General features: G+C 42.2%; 1 protein-coding gene across 2 annotated transcripts in view; it reads left to right on the top strand.

Annotated features, from left to right (window-relative positions):
• Positions 1–23672, top strand: part of LOC122775388 (PDZ domain-containing RING finger protein 4-like) — a 111454-nt gene extending 87782 nt beyond the window's left edge. For both annotated transcript variants that reach the window (XM_044035229.1, XM_044035230.1), the window contains 7 exons: positions 6672–6925; positions 9464–9566; positions 15093–15191; positions 17010–17072; positions 18481–18582; positions 19333–19461; positions 20562–23672. In XM_044035229.1, the coding sequence (XP_043891164.1) occupies positions 6672–6925; positions 9464–9566; positions 15093–15191; positions 17010–17072; positions 18481–18582; positions 19333–19461; positions 20562–22028 (2217 nt within the window). In that variant the 3' untranslated portion in view covers positions 22029–23672. The remainder of the gene's footprint in view (positions 1–6671; positions 6926–9463; positions 9567–15092; positions 15192–17009; positions 17073–18480; positions 18583–19332; positions 19462–20561) is intronic.
• Positions 23673–24107: the final 435 nt, after the last annotated feature.

Consider the following 24107-nt stretch of genomic DNA (forward strand, 5'->3'; position numbering starts at 1 on the left):
GTTTTAATGCGGAGACTGTTACGAAAATCACGTAAGACGATCCATCATCGGTGACGAACAACTGATTCTGAACAAACTAGTGACACATTTTAATTGTGTTCTAGCACACCTTTACAGTAGTATTGAAATGTAAATACAACACAGTACATTTTAGAGGAAGCTGAACTTCCCTTGCTGTCTTAAAGCAGTCGTTATTGGCTACTTCGGTATATGATGCATATTTCACAAATAGCGATGTAACTTATATTTGGCCCACACACGCCACGGTGGAAAGTCAAATCAAGGTGTGGTGTTCCAAACTGCACCACAGCTGAACTGCACTGTACTGCTTTATAGAAAGGAGGCTTATGACAGTGAAGTAAATAAAGTGTTGACAAAATAGAGGCTAACTCTTAGTCTATAATCAGAGTTACTGAAAAGTAATCTGATTCCTGGAAGGCATTAAAGGTGACCCTAGCCACAACAAAGCAGACGAGACGGGTGTAAAGGAGAGGGTTTACTTTCAAACACCAATGATGGTGGTAGATCCATGCATGAGCTGCACCGGTCACATTGGACATTCTGTGTTGGCTGGGTAAATAGCCCTTGTCCTTTTATAACGGTCGTCCTTGTACTGAGAGAACATGGCAAAAGATTGGACATTAAATGTGTGTTACAAGGTGGACAATGAATTTTAGGGGAGATTAAAAGAGGCAATGCACTTTGAATGAGTTTCGCAATAAAGGGAGTCGTCCAGGCAAGATTGTTGCTCTGAGAAGAAAATTGGCAGAATTCATCAAATGTTCTGCGCACATAAAACCTCAATGGCAATGTGCAGGACCTTAAATGTGAAAAATAGCCCAAGGGCTTTGTGCAGTGTGTTTTATGTGGTTAGAGGGGTTTGTAGGCTTGTACATTGGTTCATTTAGAGATGCTGAGGGTATTCCCCCTGTCGCTCTCTCTCCCCCTACCTGTTTCCTGTCACCAATGCATTGCTTGGGTCGCTCAGACAGTTGCACTGATAGTCTGTGAGTGATTTATGCAGTCATAAGGGCTGCACTGTAACGGACCGTGGCCCGTATTTTATTCTGACAGTTATTATTGAAATGAGACATTTGGGTGTTAAAAGGAATTGAAGCAGTTTTCTCACCAACGGGATGAGGTACAGTAGCAGCCATGCTCACATCCCTCCATCACTGGGAATCGCCTTAATTCCATTTCTCAACTGAATGTTTCATTTCTCCGTCTTTATAGTTTTTTTTATGTGTAAAAATCCAAATCAAGTTTCACATTGTGCACGATGGAATTGCACCACGCTGATGTTGGAGCTGCAGTGTAGAGGATGTGGGTCATTTGTTTGGAGTAGAGGAGGCAGAGTGCAGCAGCGAGGCAGCAGCGAGGAGCACCTGTCTCACCGGTCAGTGCATTTGCAGCATAATAATAATCAGGATTTATTAGAGATACCTGCATTACTGATTTCCAACTGAAATGTAAATATCTAATCAAATGGCAGCAACTCGATGCATTTCTACATAGTAGTCAGGTTCAATGTGACATGCTTAAGTTCAAACACATCATCAGAATGGGGAAGCAAGGTGATTTAAGTGAATATTTAAGTGAAGATGACATTGGTGCCAGATGGGCTGGTCTCAGATCCGGCTGATCTACTGGGACCCACAGATGTAAAATCGTGTTTCCCTGCAGCTACATCATAGAAAACCTGTGGAGGAAAGAATAAAACGTTTCACCATTCTGAGAATATTATGCTTATTTGCTTTCTTGCCAAGAGTTGGATCAGAATATGGGCTTTCATCTCTGTACATTAACATGAATTTACAGCTAGCTGGTAATTAGTTTAGATTTAATAACATCCACCTATAGCAGCACCTGCAAAAGTGCCGAGACATTACAACTTTCACATAAACGTCATTGCAGTTTTGCACGGGAGACTTGTTTGGCTTTTATTTTTCTGTCATACAGAAGAAGAAGAAAAATCAGGTCAGGTATTTTAGTCGAAATGTTTTACAAATGTAAAAGTAATTCTTGCGGGAGTTAAACCCTTAACTTTTCCTGTGCCTCTAGAGGAAGCTTGTCACAGAACTGTTGCTCCACCACCACAAGCAAATTACTGACTGCAGGTTTATACATTTTACAACAGCTCCCATTTCAGTTGGCATTTGAACACTGTGTATTTCCCACACAAGCAACTATTAACAGGAACATAATTATTTGTAGACATATTTGCTGCTTCTGTCCACTCTCATTATCAGATTTTAGTCCAACCATTTGCAGGTGAATTTGACAAGTTGTCATTTCCCTTCAATTGTGCTATTGAACACATTTTTTAGAACCCCACACTGCTAAGAATGCAAGGTGGTATTTGCAGGTGCAGAACAAAGTGAACTTTGAAGGAGCCCTCGTCTATTAACGTGTCATTCTCCTGAAGATAAATAAAGAGTGTTCTCGCATTGTAAATCCATTCAAGGCCTCTTTAGTCAAGCCTCGGAATAAAAAATATTGAGTTGTAATTGAGCATAATAGGTCTTCTTTAAGCACAACACCTAGTGTTAGATGCACTGGGTAAATGTGTCTGTGTATGATGCTCTTTATTTTCTTTTCCCCACTGAAAGCCTTTATTTATTTGTCAGTGTTGCAGCAGTACAAAGAATGACCTTGCCTCATTCAATGCGCCGCATTTCCATTTTAACTGGGATATGAGCAAAACAAATATTTTCACCTCGTGTGCAGCATAAACACCATAAAATTAAAAGCAGAAACATTTCATTAAGATTCAGCGGGCTACGTGTGTCATAAAGAAATGTGTGCAGTCAATTTGAAAGCATAAAAAAAAAAGCTAATGGACTATTAGAGGAGACTGCCTAAGGCTGCCTTTTCTTCTTACAGAAGAGGTACATCAATCACTTATATCAGTAATCCCCTCCAAGCTGCCAGCAGTGTCTTTGTCTCCTGCCAGAGACACGGTCCCAAAGCAGAAGCAGCATCACATGTGGCTGAAAGTTGACATCTTTACAGATAAACTGGCCCTACTTTACTACCACTGTCACTACATTTTGCCCTTGGCCTTTGGAGATATTGATGGTAGGCTACAGTTAATGAGGTTAATGAGACTAAAGCACTGAAAGAAGTTGTTGCGTGTTTGTTGTTGTCCTCGTACCTGGAGGACAAATGATCAGATCAGACACAGATGAGAGAACCTTAAAGACGGTGTGTCACTGTAGGGGCGTCGTTTTTTGAAACAGACACTTTGAAGTGAAGTTTTTTGTTTTCTTTTCTTGCAATGACTCAGAACCGCTTAAAGTGTGATGCGAGATATTTACTCGAGAGGAGAGGAGACGCACTCGGCTGCGTCGCGAGCACACAATGCCTCAATGTCTTTGTCAATACGGGATTGTGCCACAGAGAATGTTTAAGACGCGGAAAAGAGTTTTCATCCTTTAGTTACACTCAACTAAGCTGGTCGACTGCATTTGTTGTCAGAAAGCTGTGGGCGGGTGTCTGGGGGGGGCGGAGGGTGTTGGATTCAGCTGCAGCACATCCATGTGCAAACAGCCAGCAGATGTGTCTTGGTCCAGCTACTCCATCCTAGCAACCGCTGCCTCCCAACTTCACATTCAAGCGATCGTCTCGAGGATGACTTGCCTTGACAAATGATCGATCTCTCATAAATGAACACTTTGGTTATGTTCAAGAACAAAGGAATTCATGCTGCACGTGGAGCTCGTTGCCATGAATCATGTGTTAGTCTTGACATCCACAGCAGCAGCTGCTAAATAATCTGATGCAGCTACTGTTCACCAGCAGGTGTTTACGAGTGAATATGTATTTGCACACTTGAAGTGCATAGGTGATATTAGTTTAATGTGTATGATGAAACTTTATGAGGTTCGAGCTTCTATTATATGGAGGCAGTGCAATTATGGGCACACGTACTTTTGTGGGGTTTTAAGTGACTTTAAAGTGCTTATCTCACAAGATTCAACCCGTCTAATAGAAACCCTCCCATCTGTCAGATATGGCTGTGGATCCCAAACAACTAAGTGAAGAATTGTTTTTATCTGGATAGACATCATCAGCCAAGAGGACACAAAAGGATGGGAAAAATCCCTCATGCTCAAGTTGAGGCTACTTAATATTCCCACGTTAATTGGGAATTAATTGTCCCATCTGGCTCTCATGAAAACTAGCAATGAGACGAGAAAAACACTTCTTCCTGACATGTTTCCTTTTCGTATTATCCCCGCGGCATATAAAGTGGAGGGATATAGTGATTCATATGTCTGTGTGTCCATGTATCCATCTGTCTTTGTCCATTTGTCCAAGCCTCTGCAATTATGTAGTTCCTGGAGCAGGGTTTTTGTCGTGATGCACGATACAGTTCTGTGATTCAGGTACCGAAATGGTGCCTTTTGATATTGTGTGTTTGCCGCGGGAAAAGTCGTCTCCCGTTGACCCTTGTTTCATTTTGGTTACGGAGTATGACTTGCAAGCAGAGAGGCTTGGAGAAAGAGAAGGAGGAGCTTGGGGCTGGACACGGCGGTACCAGAGGGAGAGCAGGAAAATTTGATCATTTTTCTCTGAGACTGTCATACACCATAGGCTCCCTCATTTGTCTGGTCCACCTCCTTTGTTTCCACTCGGCTGCCTGTTCCAGGATTAGGCTGCGGAGCAGGAAACAAGCAGGAAAATAAGACGGAGACAGTAAAAGGAATTATATTAGATAATAATTATTATAGTGCTCCATGTTTCTTTAATACAGTACTTAAAGTGTAATGTAGGCTACACACTGCAGTATTTAACAACTGCTGACTGCCCAAATAAAGCACTTGTGAGGGAAAGAGGGGATAAAGAAAGCTGCTCTCTTACCACATCCACCGCCCCCACCCCTCAAATTGCCCTGCAGTTCCACAGGAGTGGTGTTGACCCAGTTTATCTCCCACTCAGGTGATTAATGCAACATCACTACAAACAAAGGTCACATCAGAAGGCAGGGGAGCAGGTCAGAGCACAACAAGAGCAAACATAGTTATATAGTGCTTCTGTTAAGGCTGAGAATAGAAGTTGTGTGTGTGTGTGTGTGTGTAGTTTTGTTGGCCGTCACTCAGGCAACACACAAGCACACAAATGGGTATGAACCAGGATAAGAGTAACACACTCTATATCCTATATACTGTTATTGTAAATGGTAACAGCAGGTCGTTCTGTTAGCCATGCTGTAATCCCTGAGATTAGAAGAATACGTTTGAATCTCAAACTATCCAGATTCCAGGGACATGAATAATACTGGCGATGCCTTCACTATAGGAGCTGCCGCCATGTTTCGTGTCTCTCGCATGGCCAGAGACCACATGTGGCCAGCCACGCGATAGTAAAGAGGGTTATACACATCCATGGGAGAAGACTGTAGACTGTAAAATGAAGACATTAAAAAACTCTTTCTAGGGATCTTTTAAACCCAGCCATGTGTAAAACTGAAGAAGCAGTGGTGGAATATTATGGGCTGAAAATATAAACTCTGTTTTTCAGGAATTTACATGTAGCCTGTGTCTGTAATGTTCATTTACTTGGAGTTGTTGCCTCCACGCTAATTAAGGCTTGCAGTTTGTTTGTTTTGCAAAAAAAAGCAAAAGCATATGAATCAAGCATTTTACTGTTTTCAGTTCGCCTGCCTTGTGTATGTAAATGGTCTGTTTAATTCTTCTATTTATTATTTGAACTCATTTCTGTTTGTTGTGCAAAGAAAATGCTCCCGTGTAATTGTGCTACTCTTCTTCTAATCTATATCTATCTAATTTCAGGTTTCGTACCAACGCACATTCTAAGGCATTTACCATCCAATAGGGTGTCTTTCACAGATATTATTGATGCTAAACGAAGCAATTATTTTCTTCGTAAGGCAGCCGTGGTGCAAAATGTTTTCAATCTGCCAGAAAATCCAGTTCATTTTGGTTAGAAATGGGCTGTTGTGGGGATCATTCTGGCTTTGATCTAATGTTCTGAAAACGCTGCAGCATCAAATGAATGTGTGCGGGTGTTTTCCAAAGATTCCTTTTCGATCATCTGTCCAAAAGGCATCCAAGGAGAAAAGTAAACAATTTAAATTTCTTCCTGATTGGATCCACGCTGGGCACATAAGAAGAGTTGAAAACAGCCCTGAAGGCACAACATTGTCCTTATGTGTTTGTATGTTCTGATGCGTGAATTACACAGTTTATGTAGGGAGAGTAAATCGGTCATAGACGTTGTAGATTGGAGAGGTTTTACATACATTTCAAAAACCCAGACCAGTGTCTCTTAGTTTCCTGAGAGTAAAAATAACTGTGCCCATGGCTCTTTGCTGGCTTTTAGATAAATGTCCGATCACATAATGTTGTCAGAAAATCCTTAACTCTGCCTGCTCCACTTTATATTAAAGGAATACTTCACTGATTTGCATTTAGCGTTGTATTTCTAGAATAGAGGTAGTATTGTTGAAAAAGTGTGCTTGTGAACCTCAGTTTCCCCTGAGTCGAGATATATCTTCATTCTTTCCTTTGTTACGTGCCCACCATTGACACCCCTATTCTACTAATACAAAGCTAAATGCAAATCGGAGAAGTATTCCTTTAACCAATATAGAGATAAGACAGATCTATGTACATCTCACTCACAAATATTGTCCCTGTCTTCATCAGGTAAACGGAAAGGAGCTGTCCAAGTCCAACCATGAGGAGACAGTGGAGGCCTTTTGCAGTGCCAAGGAACCCGTCGTGGTGCAGGTCATCAGGCGGACCCCCAGCGGCAGACCCCATGGCCCCCTTCAGGAAATCCACGTGGTGGACGTGTGCACTCAGACCGACATCACCTTCGAACACATCATGGCGCTGGCAAAGCTGCGCCCTTCGACCCCTCCCGTGCCTGACGTCTGTCCCTTCCTTCTCTCTGACAGGTGAGAACAGAAGGAAATGTGTTTTGTGTAGTTAGTGGATAATTCTTTGAGTCACTAATGCTTAGTCAGATTGTGAAGTTTTGAGCAGGTCAGTGATTTGATAAAACTGAATGCACCTTTAATTACCTTAAAGGTGCAGGTGAAGTTATTGAGCAGTGAAGCGAGTCCAGACACGGGAGAGAAGAGAAAAAAATTGAAGATTAATAGATGAAACTGAATCGTAAAATAAGGGGAGGAGAAGACAAAACCCTTCTTCAAAGGGACTTGAATGGATAAACTCTACAGATGAGTGCTCGGTCTGCACACGATCAGCTGCACTTCACATCTGCAGCTCACTGTTGTTTGTGGCTGTGTGGTCACAGTGTCTCTCCCTCTCTGTGTCTATTATGGCATGCAGTTTTAACATTTAATCACAAAGTTTGATGGAATTACCATTACAGATATCTGTGACGTGACTTTGACTTATTGTAATTTCATCGTGACGAGTATGCATTTTAGTTGTAGATATCTGTGGCGCCATTCTCACTATTCAAAACTACAGGTTACAGATATTTGACATTTTTACTAGTCAGGATTAGGTCACCTTTGCCTTTCCTTTCAATTCAAGTTCGAGATAACTTGATTCTTGCTATCTGAACTTTAATTCAAGGTATCTTAAAAGGACAATGTAGATATCTTCAACCTGACAACATGTCTGAAACTGGAATTAGAAATATCTATAATGATAAACCGCATAAAGTGACGTCATTTTGACGAGTAAAAACTGAATGGCAGATATCTTCACGTGACGTTGCAGATATCGTAGTGAATGTTCTGTCTACCGATTACAGTGATCAGAGCTAGCTGCAGCTCACTCGTGTGGCAGAACTGGTGATTCCTTCCTTGAACAAGTAGCCAGGGTTATGCCAGAAAGTTGAACGGCCAAGGTAGATTTCTTAAGGGTAGACAATAAAATGGATTCATTTGATTTATAAACCAACCAATCGATGCATCACTACGTCCCTAATATAAACAGTAAGTGTGACAAAAGCCGAGAATACAAGCAGTTGAATTTCCCTCACAGTCACAGCCTCAAGTGACTTTGTACTTTATGAATACTTTTATTTATTGTTAACAAAATGCAGATAAAAAAAAGGCTACTGAGAGTTTTAAGAAGCAACATGAAGGTTTCCTGGAAAACAACAAAAGAAATAGGGTACATTAAATTCTCCTCTTTCATTTTGGTTTATGTTCCGTTCGTCTCGGAGGGGAAATACAGTGAAAATTTTTAGCATAAAGAAAAATCTGGGTTTCACCTCTTGGGAGTGAAACAATGAGGCAATAGCAATGTGAGAAGCGCTTTATAGCACAGAGCGGGGAAGTCAGAATTAGCTTGGTGAGCCAAATATGTTCAGTGCAGTAGATAATTAATTCCAGCAATGATAAACATCCCTGAGTATCTGTTGTCATTTGGCACTGGAGACTTTGCTCAGCATGCAGCGAAGGAATTTCAAGTGGTTTGGTTCTTAATCTGTGTACCTCATTATTACGAACATCATCAAAAGTGTGTTATTGTCAATGTCACATGAAATACTATACATGAATTGATCACAATCCTATCACAATATCACCGTACAATTCCCCAGGGGGCATTACTGCCATAATTGGAGCTGCTTGGCGTATCCATTTTGGCCCATGGAAGGTGATTAAAGCAAATGGGCTAATAAAAAAACTAGGCAACACTGTACAACGTGTGCTTGCTCTATACTTATAGCCTCAGGCCGAGCCCAAGTGTAATCAATGTGTCCCATAAAACTCACAATTTCTTCTCTTCATCTGAGATCAGGTGCAAAACTCAATATACAGCAGATTGTATAGATACGGCAAATGTTTGTCACTCTTACTTCTGTGGCTGGATTGTAAAATCTGTAATTGTGTTCTTGGCTCCCGCTGCCAAATGTTGCTCTGTGTGTAATATCGAAAGCATCACAGCATAAATCGCGTTGACATTTACCAGGCTGGTTTTTTGAATGGAAGATTGTTTGCGAGACAGGTTTACAAGCGCTGAGCGATCCGAGAGTCAGCCCGAACACATCATTCAACATGTTAAACGGAGTTTCTGTCGCTGTGAAGTTTTCGTCCACCGCGGCGCTCCTGTGTGGCACTGCGGCTGCCTGTCTTGTTACGCCCTCACAATGCAGTTTTGTTCAGTGACTGAGGGAGGCATAATAAGAATAACAGCGCACAATGTGGAGGGTTTAGTCTGTCGAGAGCAGGGAGCAAATGATGCGGCGACACTGTTAACAAGGGGGCTGCACTTTTAGCACACACACACACTCGTGGCATCGACAAAAAGCATTAGACAAACGCTTTATTCTTCGGATTCCGGCAAAGACAAAGGCAAGGAAATCCTGTCACTCTACGGTATTGACATATAAAATTGAAATTAGGAGAAGGGATCTTGCTAATACCCAGCTGTCCTCCTCTTTCCCTATCTCTGCCTTCCTCCCTCTGTGTCTTGTCTTTCCCCATTTCCTTCCTCTGTCTCTCTCCTGACAGCTGTCATTCTCTTCATACAATGGACCAGGATTACTATGAAGGGACGGACTACCTCTCCCCCATTCCTGCTGATGGAGAGAGGACAGAAGAGTTTGAGTATGAGGTAAGAGTCACACATGACATCAGTGTTTGCTACTAGGATTAATGATTCATTTTGTATAGATTGATGTACACAAGGATGGATTAGTGAGGCGCGGGCTCAGGCCCAGGGGCCCGAGGGCTCAGGAGGCCCTGAAGCCCAAGTCTGTGCGCTAGTATCCCGATACTTTCACTGCTAGGTTATTCATCTTGATATTTTAATGGAGCCCTGGAGCCACATAACACTGGTTATGTTATGTGATATATCTTAATAGGCCCTCTCAATCATATACCATGGTTAATGTCTTGTGTCAGTACCAACAAACTGCAAAAAAAAGTGGAGATACACACATAGGTACAGATATGAAACGCATGCCTGCAGCAAATGTCTACTCATTCGCTCAGCACATGATATTTAATGATTCTCACATGTTAGTGCAAGGGTGCAAGCACACATTGACTCTCAAGGGGGAGCAGTACCCAGTAACACATGATCAGCCACATTGCAGACAGCTTGAAAAATCCCTTGCCTCCAGTGGCAGCGAAGGCACGCCTCCACTTCCTACAAAGCAAAAGGAGACGCTAGTGATTTGCTCCTATAACGGTGCCAGTGTTAGCAGAGATTTGTTAATTGTCTCGACAACTCAGGCTGGTTGACTCAGAGGTCCCTCAAACCCAATTAAAGCGAGGCGAGGTGTGAGTGAGGGAGTCACATTTGTCTCTTTCGCGTCTTTGTTAAAGTGCAAGTAACAAGCTGGAGTGGGAGAGGTGATCTTTTTGAGGCTGTTAATCTTTTAACGCGCGGCGATACGCATGCAGATACACTGATTCAAACGTGAGGGGAAGCGATAAACACACACTGTCACCGCTCTCCGCTTTGGTCTGATATTCTTTATTTCTGAGTCATTGAGCTGTGAGCCTGTTGCCAGCAGAAGGGCTCCGTGTGGTTTGATGTATGATGATTGCTCACCCCTCCCTCCTCCTGTTTGTTTCATTTGAATTTGTTCGGAATCCTTCCACAAACTGAGCTTGAGCTGTTCCTTCACATCTGAAGAGATTTGTGCACCCACTTGGATCGGAGAGAGGATCCAGTGTCAAGTTGTAATAGATATAATATATGAAATCCTCTCTTTATGCCTCATTGCGATTAATAAATCCTATTATAGCATGTATGCGTTGTGGCTATTGTTTTATTTCATGCTTGGTGGGGTTAGATACTTACTGTACGTCACTGAAAACATTGTGGGGGGGTGTTGGTAAAAGCTGAAAATCTTTTCAGAGCCCATCCAGTCCCTTACTCCCTGCGGAGGTGCTCACAAAGTGATGGGAAGTGATTTATTTAAATGACCTTAGTTAGATGAAACGGCACAGTGGGATAAAGCAGTTTGACATAACGTCACAGAAGAACCATTTAAATTCAATTCACCTTTCTAATACACTGATGTTCCTGTTGGTGGGTAATCAAGAGAGGGAGATGCCTCTGAAATATACAACTTAACGTTTTATTTGTCGGTTCATAGTAAAAAATAATAATAATTATACTAGTAAACTAAACTGTATAGCACCTTTCATACAAGGATTGTAGCTCAAATTGCTTCACAATAAAAGGAAAATAAAATTTAAAAAGCAAATGGAACAAGAAAACATAACACAGGGTGGAAAGAAAAGAAAAAGTCCAATGTCAAAAAGTAAAAAAACATCTTTTAACTTTGAAATAAAGCAAAATATGCAAATCAAATGGTAAAATACAACGCAAGGAATAAAATAGGAAAAGGGTCGAGTCAAGAGGTTAAAACCCTGTTTTAACTTTCAAATGATCCAAAAATGCAAATAAAACACAACACAGGGTGGAATAAAAAAAGGAGCTTGTTGAAGGCTAGTGTAAAAAGATAAGTTAAGTCTTCTTCTTTCGTGTTCACGTTTTCTATCAACTGTTGTGGGGAACCTCCACTAAACCAACAGCGGATGATCCCAGTGTTCTTTGCGGTGCATATCTAACAAGGGAGTTGTGTTAACAGCCACCCTAAGAGACGTGATCACAAATATTGTTATGTAGTCTTCACTTTTATCACAGCTTGTGATTGGATCTCACATCCATGGGCATCCATATGTAAATACACATTATAAGTCGTGTCTGTTTGCTTAAAGACTGAGGAGTCGACTTGGGGACGGATTACATTCACGTATGCTTAGGAATGTGGACAGATGTGTCCCCCAAACCACCATCGCCATGTATTCATATACACGTTATCAGGATGGACGGCTGACAGGGAGAATGTCACTGCCCTTATCTGTCCAACCAGGATAGAAGAAAGCAACACAGCTGTTGCAACACACAAACCATGTCTTAAAGGGTTGAATTCCACACATAAAAAAAAAACACCCATACATTTCCTTGATGTGTATATGGCCACAAAAGCCTGTAACTAACCATACCTTTGATTAGTTTGTGTGAGTTCGGATGGCATTGTCAGCTCAAAAATAAGTCAGTGGTAGCCATCCATGCATCTGTGTCTGCTTTTTCTATTACTGGTAATGAAAGGTGTTATTATTATGATCACCCAATGTGCTTTGATGGGAGACACCAATCTTTCCCCTAATCATGCCATCGCAGTCATTAATTTACTTTCAGCTCTCATCCCTGTGCCACGCAGCAATCTCCTGCCTGAGAGGCACAGAGCGCGCCTGGAAAATGGATCTGGGGAAAAAAAAAAAAAGAATCAAAAGGCAAGAGCAGAGATAGAGATTGGCAAATGTGTGTTTGATGGACCCAGACACACGCTTCTTTTTGACTGAGGCATCTGAGCATGAGTGGTCGTCCCCACACATTACTGTACTAAAACAAGAAACCAAAAAAAAAAACCCGGCCAAATGGCTGCACATGTGTTAAACAGTTAAATGATTTTCTCTGCTTTACAGAGGCAGGAATGAAGAACGATGCACTACCTGCGACGTCTCAGTCTGAGCAGCACTTAATTAGTGTGGTTTATTTTTAGACGGACGTCTCCAGGACGTGATTTCAGTATTTCCCACAGATATTCCTCACCTCACATTTGCATGCGGGATGTGCACCATTTCCATAGATTGCATTACCTCAATGACTGCTCTATTGCATCAGCGGACGTGTCACTAACACTTCTGCTAACACGGTCGGGAAAATACTCATTAGTTACATTTTTAAATATAGCTAATGTATGATTTTTGCAGCTCACTTTGTTCAGGTAGTCGGCACCAAAGCCACTTCACTTTTTCTTTTTTTTAACATCGTATTCTTTGCATATGAGCTGGGGATTTGCAGTTGTCACCAGTTCTGAGACAGTCAATTAAAGATCTGAGCTCCCTGTCAGGCGGAGACTGTCGAGAGAGATAAAACGATGAGCTTCAGAAGATTTCTCCTTTTTTTTTTTTTTTTGGTTTTTCTCCAGCTTTTTTGTGTCTGGGCTTATATGTGTACTCTCCTGAGTATACTTGTTTGTGCAAGCTTAGGGTTTTTGCAGGGATTATTCTTTTTAGTGTATGTTTAGGTGGCCCAGCAGCAGCAGCAGCAGCAGCAGCAGCATGTTCCCGGTCCAAAAACACAATGATGATCTGTCAATATAAAAGTAGAGATAGAGAATTGTAGGAGGAAATGAGTGACAGGGGAAGAAGAGGTGTGTTTATGAGTGTGTATGGAGAAGTGGGTGGGTGGAGACGGTCATAAACGGCTTGAAAGCATAAGCCAGGGGCACCAGGTGTCGACTCTAAGGCAGTGGATGTGGCCTTTCCCCCCCGTCTTCTTCCCCTCATCTCATTCAACCCTGGTCAGTCTCTCCCATTTCCCCCTTTCCAAGGCACATTTGACACGTGTAACTAGCCAACCCACACTTGTCACAGAAGAGATGAATCTCTCTGTTTTTTTGTGTGAGGCCCCTCTGAGCCCCACCAGAGCCCTTGCATGCTGCCTCATTTCTCTCTCTGCCCCCTCCACCCTCTGCTCCACTCAACCAGCTCACCCCTGCTGCTGAGAGTCGGTGTGTTTCTGCTCTAATGAAGACCTTGGGAGGAGAGGCCATTTCACACTTGATTCCCTCCAACACCCTTGGTATGTTTCAGCATTTGGAGGTGGAGTGCAAGCGTGTGCTGTTTGTTTGGTGTGAGGCAGCATTTGTACTGTGGGAAACTGGGAGAAGAGGATTAAAGTTGTATTTGGATGATTCTGTTATTAGACGGATGGGAACTGTGGCACTCACTCAAGTTCTGGTTGTGGTTAATAAAATCTCATTTCTTGTATGCATGAGCTTTGTAAAAATCCCAGGTTATATAGCTCTATGTTTAAAGGGTTAACATTTGCAGCTTTAAGGGATCCTACCACTATAGAGATTCTACGACTGCTTGAGCCTACATCTGAGCATCTATCCCACTTCCTCTGACACTGCACCACACTGAATAGCCCAGGAGTATAATACAGCATCAACCAGTGTCCATTAACGGCGGCTCAGCTCTCATGATTCAGGCTCTTGTTAGTTGCCAGATTAAGTTTAAGAGACCTTGTTAGGTCCCAGGGATCTGTTTCATTTATTAACCAGACAAACCATGTTATCACGCAACCTGGGTTGTACTGCATGCAATGATCTGAAGGAAGGGACACAAAAGCCACTCCAAAATTTCATGAAAATAATAATAATAATAATAATAATAATAAATAAAATACGAAAAGTGCTGGGGCTTTCCTTTCCTAATGTTAAATTTAGAAAACTGGAACAGGAGAGAGAAATATCACTTGGCCTCCAGGAGTGTTCCAGGTAGGCACCAGGTTATTTTCCAAGGTGCTCATGGTAACTTTGACTACCACTGATTTGTAATTCAATAATTTGTTTAGCTCTCCTCACGGGAAGTTTCTTCTTCTTCTAATAATAATAATTACTGGCAGGCTGTACACTAAGAGGTGCGATGCTGCCCTCAACTGCTTGGAGTTCGTCACATTTTCAAGCCTGAAATCACAGTTCGAAGTTCTTTAACACAGATCGAAGTCGCCCTTCACTCTCGTTCTTTTCTCTCTCTGCTCCTTATTATATTATTTACAGTCTAACAGTTTGAAACAAGCAGCAACTTGAAAAACAATTGAGGTCCTTTGACAATCGCCAAGAATATCTTTCATGATCAAACACTCATGATGGAAAAACCTCAGGAGAGTTTGCAATTTTAAAAAACAAAAGAAGAAAATTGTTATGTGATCTTTAGTGAAGCAGATGTATTTGTGTAGCCATTGTCGTTTTATGTTTCATCATTTTCTTTTTTGAAGGTTACAGAATGTTTCTAAGTGAAGGTCAATTGAGGGACACTTCTTATTACTTCTTCTTCTTATTGACAAAACAGCTGCACCTCAAAGTCGTTGTTGTTCAGTGGTCAGTTGACTTGATTTTGATTTTGAATAACAGTTTACAGTGAAATGGTGTAAACTCCTGGCTGAACTGACATGAAATGAAGTGCAGATACTCATGGCTCCTTCAAAACCTGTGAAATGAACCTTTCAGCCATCAGACCTAACCCGACTTTGTGTTCCCACATATAGGAAGTGGAACTTTATCGACTCAACAGCCAAGAGAAGTTGGGCTTGACTCTGTGCTACAGGACGGACGAGGAGGAGGATGTAGCCATCTATGTCAGCGAGGTAAGTGAAAAGGTTTCTGTGCAAGACGAGAGAATTTAATAACGAGTTAAACGTGTTTATTCTCTTCATCTTTCAACTTGTTTTTCCCTGAGTAAGCACTCACATTTTCATATTGGAGTTAAGACCGAATCATTGCTCTTTTATCTTTTCCCCTCTGCCTTGCTCCAGGAGATGCTGTAAAAATATGCATCATATATGCAGTTAGAAAAAAATATATAATTTATGCATATTCTACAGATTCTTTAAATTCCATTTCTTTGAAGTCTCACATTTACATGTGTGTCATACGCTGTTGTTGTAACAGAATATCATCGCAGCTGAATCAGATTCCCTCAGTAAAAGGGAGCAATTTTCAATCACGTAACAGTCCTTTATCTTATTGATCAAACAAAATTGGACACATCTTTCATAGAAAGTCCCGTACGGGAGTATTAAACGAAAATAAAATTTCATTTGCTCTGCTATAGTTTCCTGTCTGCCTCTTAAGCAATATATAAATCATGTGACACAACACACACACAGTTTTGTGTAGCTATTCTTCTTAGGACACAGTCCTGCATCAAAATTGTTAAGTCAATTTCAAATCCAATTTATTTATAAAAACAATAGCAGTTGACCAAAGTGATGTACAGTACTAATTAATTAATTAATTAATTTAGGGGCTGCAACCTCTGACCTTCAGCTGCAATTTAAGAACAACTAAGAGCAGCTGATCTTAGAGACCGCAGAGGCACTTTATGGCTGCTGCATGTCAAGAGAGGTAGCACGGAACAATACTATTTAGACACAAATAAAAGGATTTTAAAATCCATTCTGTAACACACTGGGAGCCAATAGAGGGAGACCAGATTGGAGGAGATGTGGCAGCATTCTTGACAAGCTGAAGGCGAGAAAGGGAGCCTTGAGTAACCCCAACAGAAAGGTCATTACAATAGTCTAGACGGGTAGTAATAAAAGCATGTCTAGACAGTATTGTAACAGAAATTACAGTTGCTCGATGAGTAAAATGAGTGTGGGTTTCTAAATGTGGTCAGACCAGGACTAACATGTGTCTGTAACAGTTCAATTTGCAATTGTATCCATCACTTGAAATAAACAAACATGATAATAATCAGTGATTGTACCATTGATGCCATAAAACCAGGACACTGCTATAGATCCTATAAATGGATCGGAACATCAATATGTTCAGCTTGTCTTTAACTATTAACCTTCTCCTCTATTGTCCTTTCCCTCAGTGTTTGTTTGTAGACTGTTACTCACAGAAACTCACAGAAACATTGCCCTCATTTTCCCTTTTTTCCAATCTTACCCCTCTTCCTGTCCGGTGACCTCCCCCACTTAAATGAGTGGTCCTCTATGTAGGAGTGGACTATCATGAAGATGAAGAGCCACAGCAGCTCACCATCTCCAGAGACCCCAGCTGATTGGAGATACTGATTGATTGGCCAATGAAAGAGTGTCCTGCCCCCTTGTTCACTAACATTTGTTATGGGAGGAGCAGGTGCATCATGTATTTGGGTTGAGTTATGGGCTGTAGTCGCTGTATGCAGAGGCTTACACTCCATCAACCTGCCAGGATGTAGCTACTGAGGTGCATACAATTGAGGAGTTAAATGATTACGGCGATAACTCAGGTTGTTCGGGCTTTTTCTTCAAAAACTGACCCGGCAAAAGCAGGAAAAAGCATTTTAAAATCAATGGATCGTGTGTTGCTCATATTGTTAATAGTGTCTTTAAAATGAGTTAAAACATTGCTCTCAATGAAGATAAAAAAAGTGTTTAAGAAGGTGAATTATCTCCCTCCTGTTTTGACAGATCAGTCCAAACAGCATTGCAGCCAAAGATGGACGCATCCGAGAGGGCGATCGCATCTTACAGGTACAGTAGGACACAACCTCTCCGCCACCTCACCCCCAGCTCCAAACTGTCATTAATTTCAATCATAAAATCGGCTTTTATTTTGTCACACACAACCACTGTCCCCCAGCATGAAAGCCTATTAATTTTTAATGGCAGCACATTAAAGGGGGAACTCGCCCCCGCTATGAATGTTAGAGGGGGAAGAAGGGCACCGCAGCACAGCATTGCCTCAGTCCATTTGGTAGTTGATTATTGTTTGTCATAGTTGAGTTTGGGTCTCAGCTTTGAATGTGAAGCTGAACTGTTGGTACACAACTACTGCTTTGACCACAGAAATACTGCAACATGTTAGAAAGTCGTGTTGTTTGGGTCACCTTCTGACCTCCTGGGAATATCAGCTCTTGAAGCCTTTGCACATAATCAGTGATGAAATTATGAATGATTTTGACATGATCAAGCATATATGTAATAAGGAACAGACAAAATATACTTCATGGGAAGAAACAGGTGAAGTCAGCATCCGGTGATCATGAGCTGCTGTTCATTTAGTGAACATAGAGAAGACAGGAGAGCTTCACCTCTTCAGGCAATATGATTTGAGGAGTTTCTTTAAACATTCCCTACTGTGCACATTTCATATTTGGAATATGTTTGATGTTATGTCATTAACAACGTGCATTGTGATTGACAGCTGTGTTTACAGTCGGAAGCAACACTTCAAAAAACTTTAAATAAAATAAAAAATATAATTTACGTGTGAAGAAAGTGTTATGACTTTATCAAGACCGTTGGCTTTGTCACCTATTTACCGTTCACATTTTATCTTGTCAATAAATATGGCAGATGAATCACAAATTAATATTAAGTCTGGTTTTCAATGCAGGAAAATGTGTTTACAGTACAGTAGAGCGTTATGAGAGGTTACTGTCTCATTAGATGCAGGGGGCAGATGCATAAGCACTTTTAATCTAATTGTCTTCTGGGGTCCACCATGTGCCGTGTGACTGAATTAAACCAGGAGAAGGTGGGTGTGTGTTCGTGAGGCAGACCAGTGCTCTGGCGCTATTATCCAGAAGTGACAGGGCCATTAGTCTGCCCACAAAAAGATGGACGCCCCCTGTCAGTGGCCAGTTAATTGTACGGCTAGATGTATGTACGCTGCCGGATACAACAGCTCCGTCGGTCCACGACCACTGTTCCATTCCTAATCTCTGGCCCTGCTTCGTATTAGAGAGCGAGTGTTCACACTTTCCTCAACAAAAGAGCTTTTATTGTCTCGCGTCACTTTAATTGTCGTTCATTTTTCTGAAGGTCTTTTGTTGTGGAGAGGGTGAAATCGTCATCATTGTGCTGTATGCAGATATGGCCGTGGTCAAACCTAAATCGCTTGCGATTCACTTTGTGTGTGTTTGTGTGTCATCGTCAGATTAATGGCCAAGATGTTCAAGACAGAGAAGAAGCAATGGCTGCGCTCTCCAGCGACGAGTGTCGGAACATCGTACTGCTGGTTGCCAGACCTGAGATGCAGGTTAGAATTTACCACACACACACACTGATAAATCCTCAAAACTACTTATAATTGGTGTTTTGTTTATTTACTTGATATTTGTTCAGAGTGAAACGTAGTTCTCTGAGGTAGCCAGCCCTCTCCCCTCCCCACCGCCACAACCACTCCCAAGTGGCGGCCACCGTGGAGACACCTCATGTTTTATTTTTATGTAGCGCCACTGTAATTGACTTCCAACACAAAGCCATAAAAGCTAATGGCATGCTAATGTGGAGTGAGTTCAGGCCCAAGGCCGATGGCAAATAAGTGGAGGGGACTCTGCCGCAGTGCAGATGAGCCAGGAGCAATAGCAGACTCTTTGTAATTAAATGTGTCTCAGTAGTAAATCTGAAGTCCTCAGATACGGATCCCATTTGACTCGCATCAAGCAAACGGATGATGGATAGTGTGGAGGAAATGGGTCAAAGGTGGCCCGTCTTATGTCCATTAAATTGCATTGGCTTGATTTTAAGATTATAGAATAGAATGTTTTAAAGATGAGGGACAGTGTTTTGACATATTGATGCCTCCAGTTTGTTATTTCAAAACCATGCCGGGTGTTTTAGCAGAAAATACCATTAAGGCACCAGACTATTTGTTTTGAGACACTGTGTCGCCACAAGCTTTAGACCCTGACAAATACACTTTGAAATTCACCCCTTTCACCTGTTTCTCTCTCTCTCTCTCTCACACACATACTGTCATACACTGTCCCTCTCCATTCACCTCTAGCTGGAGGAGGCCTGGCTGGATGATGAGCACAGTGAGTTCCTGGAGCAGCTGAAGATGGAAATGTTGGAGGAGCAGCAGAGAGAGGAGATGGAATTAGCTGCCTTGCAGGAAGAACAGGAGAATGAACAGGTTAGATGGCCAGAAAACACACACTTTGTGTACCTGTAACGTGATAAGTGAGTCAGTGCCAAAGCTTTATTATCTGGCTTTTTGTGAAAAGTTTATTAGGTGTCATTTAAGGTATCCGTCTCGTAATTGACAGATCCCAGGACCCTCAGCATTTTCAACATCATACCATCACGCCCGACCATTAATTGCTTTGACAGAATCCGGTCGTTATTCACAGTCAATGTAAACCTTTTCCATGAGATTACTCGCAATCTCGCCCAATGGCGGCGATGGAATCAAACCCCGTCATTGACTTTTTCTTACAAAACTGAGCAAAAACAAGCATTGCCCTTTGAAATATGAAAACGGAATAATGATTATGTATATGTACGGTAGGGAGCCAGTCAACCATTCGAAAATTCATAACATTAGTAATCATAATTTAAAATTCTGTTTTTGTTTGAATGATAACATGCCACAAAAATCCATAAATCCATATTAATGGGACTTCAAAGACAACAGAAGTGAAAAATCCCTGAAGTGGTGGTGCTGGATATCAGTGAATATACACACAACAGCAAACAGCATATGGAGAATGCGGAATGGATTTGCTGAACCAAATATTTGTAACTTCTTTTTTTTTTCTTTTTCTTTTTTTCCTCATTGCACCAGGGAAATAAATCATAAAATGACATTACAATAAGACTGGGTCACAATGTTTGTAGCTGAAGTATGTTAACTGTGGAAGTGTGATAGCATGTTTACGAGCAACTGCAGCAGTCCAATTAGCATACGCTAGGTTGTCCTCACAAATAATAATGTCCGTCCAAATATATAATAAAATTTTTGTAAAAATGCTTTTGTTTGCAAATAGTAGAGCTGTAATAGTACACGTTTGTGCCAGTCTGTTTGGCACATTAGGTCCTGTTTGTGTTGTGATTCAAAAGCAAACTTTACCGGATGGCATAGTATATGTATAGCCTTGTAAAGTGTCCTTGAATGTTGAAAAGGTGCTTGAAACAGTACAACCAAAAATAATACAAAATAACTTAAAGGAAACTATAACGGTCTTATATGTGTATTTCAGATTGTTTCAGGTTGCTTTTGTTTGTCCATTTCAGACAGCCGAGGATGAGAAGCCCACCTGCTCCACACTCCCTCATCACAAGAACAGCGTGTTGAGTATTAAAGACAGAATGGAAAGCTCAGAAAATAACGTCCTGGCGCACATCCAGAGACGCCTGTCCCAGTGCCTGAGAGACAGTCGGGACACACATTGTACCATTGGCTCCACGCGGCTGGAGGACAAAGAGGACGAGGACGATGATGAGATGGAAGGTGATCGATTTCAGCAGCTCTTGGAGCTGAAGTGTCAGATTCGTAACAGTGGCGAGTACGATCTGTTCTACAGCCGCCGCAGCACCATTGAGTGCAGCAAGGTGGAGCAGGGCGGCGTACAACACGAGCTGCGCATGCTCAACGAGGAGCTGCGCAGCATCGAGCTCGAATGTCAGAACATCATGCAGGCCCACAAGCTTCGGAAAGGTCAGGAATCAGGCCGCTCTCCTCCCTCCACCAAAAACCAAAGCCTCCTCCATGGCAACCCCACACGGGGAAAGTTGACAGATGTTAATGAGAGGCTGGAGAAATCAGACAAGGACAGCTCCAGTGCCTATAACACAGCAGAGAGCTCACGCAGTACGCCTCTGGCAATGGACCGCTCTCCGGAGCACTCACTCCAGAGGATGGTGAGTCTCACCAACCAGAAGAACCTCTGTAGCAGCCTAGCCACTGCCCATTCTCTTAGCCTGAGCCCTATCCCAGCATGCCATGCTCCGGTCCCAGGCAAGAGCAGCAGCCCTGACCACAGCAATCCATCTGAGTCCGACCACACAACTCAGGCCGAGGACGCGAGCAGAGGGACATTAAAAAGGACACATGCTTGCCAGATTCCCTATTTCTCCCCGTCCCACAGTTCCCAGCAAAGACAGACAAACATTCCAGCTCACGCCCGCCACTACCAGAGCTACATGCAGCTGATCCAGCAGCGCTCAGCTGTCGAGTACGCTCAGAGCCAGCTCAGCCTGCTCAGTGTGTGCAAAGAGCCTCAGAGGCCCCTTCATGAGCCCAAGATGGAGTGGAAGGTCAAGATCCGCAGCGACGGCACCCGCTACATCACCAAGAGACCTGTGAGAGACAAGATCCTGAAGGAGCGAGCCCTGAAGATTAAAGAAGAGCGGAGCGGGGGGATGACCACGGACGACGACGCAATGAGTGAAATGAAGATGGGACGGTACTGGAGTAAAGAGGAACGAAAGCAGCACCTGGTCAGAGCAAAAGAACAGAGGAAAAGACGGGAGTTCATGCAGCGCAGTCGTCTGGAGAGTTTGAAGGAGAATCCGCAGAGCAGCAGCGAGGGTCGCAAGGAAGTCAGCATCATCGAGCTCAGCCACAAGAAGATGATGAAGAAACGCAACAAGAAAATCCTTGACAACTGGATGACGATCCAGGAGCTGATGACTCACGGGACTAAAGCCCCAGAGGGAGCCAAGGTGCACAATGCCTTCCTATCAGTCACTACTGTATAAAAATAAAAATAAAAACCACACATTCTACCCCATGCGGTATAATATACTTGCCTCGTTCAATGTGGCATTTTTAAGAGGACAATAGGAATATTTTTCACACTTTGTAATCCAAAAAAAAGCATTTTGTAAAGAATTTATCGGTGGTGTTTATGACATTTTCTTCACCTTTTTTCCCCAGTCTTCTTTTTCACATCACTCAACAAAAAAACCTTTTTTCTATAAAGTTACGACAATATAATTATTTTATTACTCCACACTAGACATGTATCTTTTCAATTCTATTTTCATATTTACGTTGTAACCGTATCAATTATAGTTGTGTGAGCGTCTTTGAAGCTGAAAACGTCGTGGTGTTCGAAGGTTAAAATTGTCGGCTACTTTAAATCATAACACACATTGGGCCAAGTAACATGAATACAGATCGAGGTAACACTGAATGCTTTTGTGTGTTTCAAAACCATAATTTATTTTATCAAGTAACATAAACTGGCGTGTCACGGTGTTGAGCCCCTTTTCCACTAGACCCCAGCACGCCTCGCCTCGGCACGGCGCGGTTATTTTGCGTTTCCATCAGCGATAGTACCTGATACTTTTTCTAGTACCTGCTCTGGCGAGGTTCCAAGCGAGCTGAGCCGGTACTCGGCGTGACGTTGTCGGACTGCCGGCCACTGATTGGTCAGAGAGTGTCATCACACGAGGAGGCACGAGCCGAACTGTAGATCAGTTAAAAAGACACAAAATAACTGCTTTACAAGTCACTCGTCACTAGTTTGTGTGTGTGTGTCGTGTATAAAATGAAGTCGTGGCCGCGCAGTGATGACTCCGCCCACGTTGAGGAGGTACTATTGTAATGGAAAACCAACCACATCGCGCCGAGCCGAGCCGAGCCGAGCTGAGGCGAGCTGGGACCATGTAGTGGAAACACGGCATGAGATCGCTGATTTTCGGCCAGCAGCAAACTATGATAAAATTCTCTAAACGTATTATCAGACGTTTTCTAAAAGCACATCTTAAAAGTGGTAAACTCATTTTGCGGGGACGATTGTCGTGTCCTGTGTGTCTGCGTTACAGCTTTGGATAATATATTTTATATTCACTCATATTTTTGAACATTTTCTACATATTCAAGCAGATCATGGAGCTGCTCATGCCTTTTACATACTAGTATTTTTCAAACATTTACTCTCCACATGCGTCGCCTTGACACAGCGGTGTGTGGCGACATGATTTCATACACAAACGGTAAACTAAAGCAACCGAGCGGTATCACGCAGCCTTATTCATACTTTTCCTAATTTAACAGGAAACATTCATAACTATTTTATAGTTTACAGAGTTATGTTGGCAGTCACGCGCTGGTGTTTGGATGACTGCCACTGAGCAGGACTCAGAACACAAGACTACCTTCACGCTACAGTTCAGTTACTTGTACAGTACACCGTTCCCAAACGCCCAATATTGTTTTGCTGAAATATTGTAAATTTCAATTTTAAACAAATCCCAGTATTTGTTTTGAGTAAATGTCTGATTCAAGTAATGCGTAGTTGGCACATTTGTAGCCAAGTAAAAATGTGTGCTAATGGTGAACTTTGCAAAAAAGAAGTGATAATAAATTATTGGTTTTTGGTATAACATGGCACCGAATCATGTTTGTGTTGATGTCGTTGTTGTTGTTGTTTCAGAGAATCGGGGTCAATTCCTTAACCTAGAGTCTGCTGCCATCTCACTTTACTCGTTTGCAGTACCGCGCAGACTCATTTGACGATGACTATTTCAACGCGTCTTTGCAGTTCAGTTGTTTTTAAATGAATGTTGGTTAGTGTGAACTGTGTGTCATGAGTGAACAATAACACTCTGTGGTTGTTCTTTCATGGAGCCCAGAGATTTTGTGGATAAAACAAAGGAGATGGGGAAATGCCGTCATGTCACAAAAGCAGCAACATCGTCGTACAGACAATCTCGTGCAGGGAAACCGAATGACTTACTCACTGAACAAATGCTTACCTCGGTTATCTCCTCTCAAATGTACTTTTTTTTCTCCCCCCCCTTCCCTCCTTTGAATGTGTTAAATGATTAAAC

Source organism: Solea senegalensis, linkage group LG10 (genome assembly GCF_019176455.1).
Source record: "Solea senegalensis isolate Sse05_10M linkage group LG10, IFAPA_SoseM_1, whole genome shotgun sequence".
Taxonomy (NCBI): domain Eukaryota; kingdom Metazoa; phylum Chordata; class Actinopteri; order Pleuronectiformes; family Soleidae; genus Solea; species Solea senegalensis.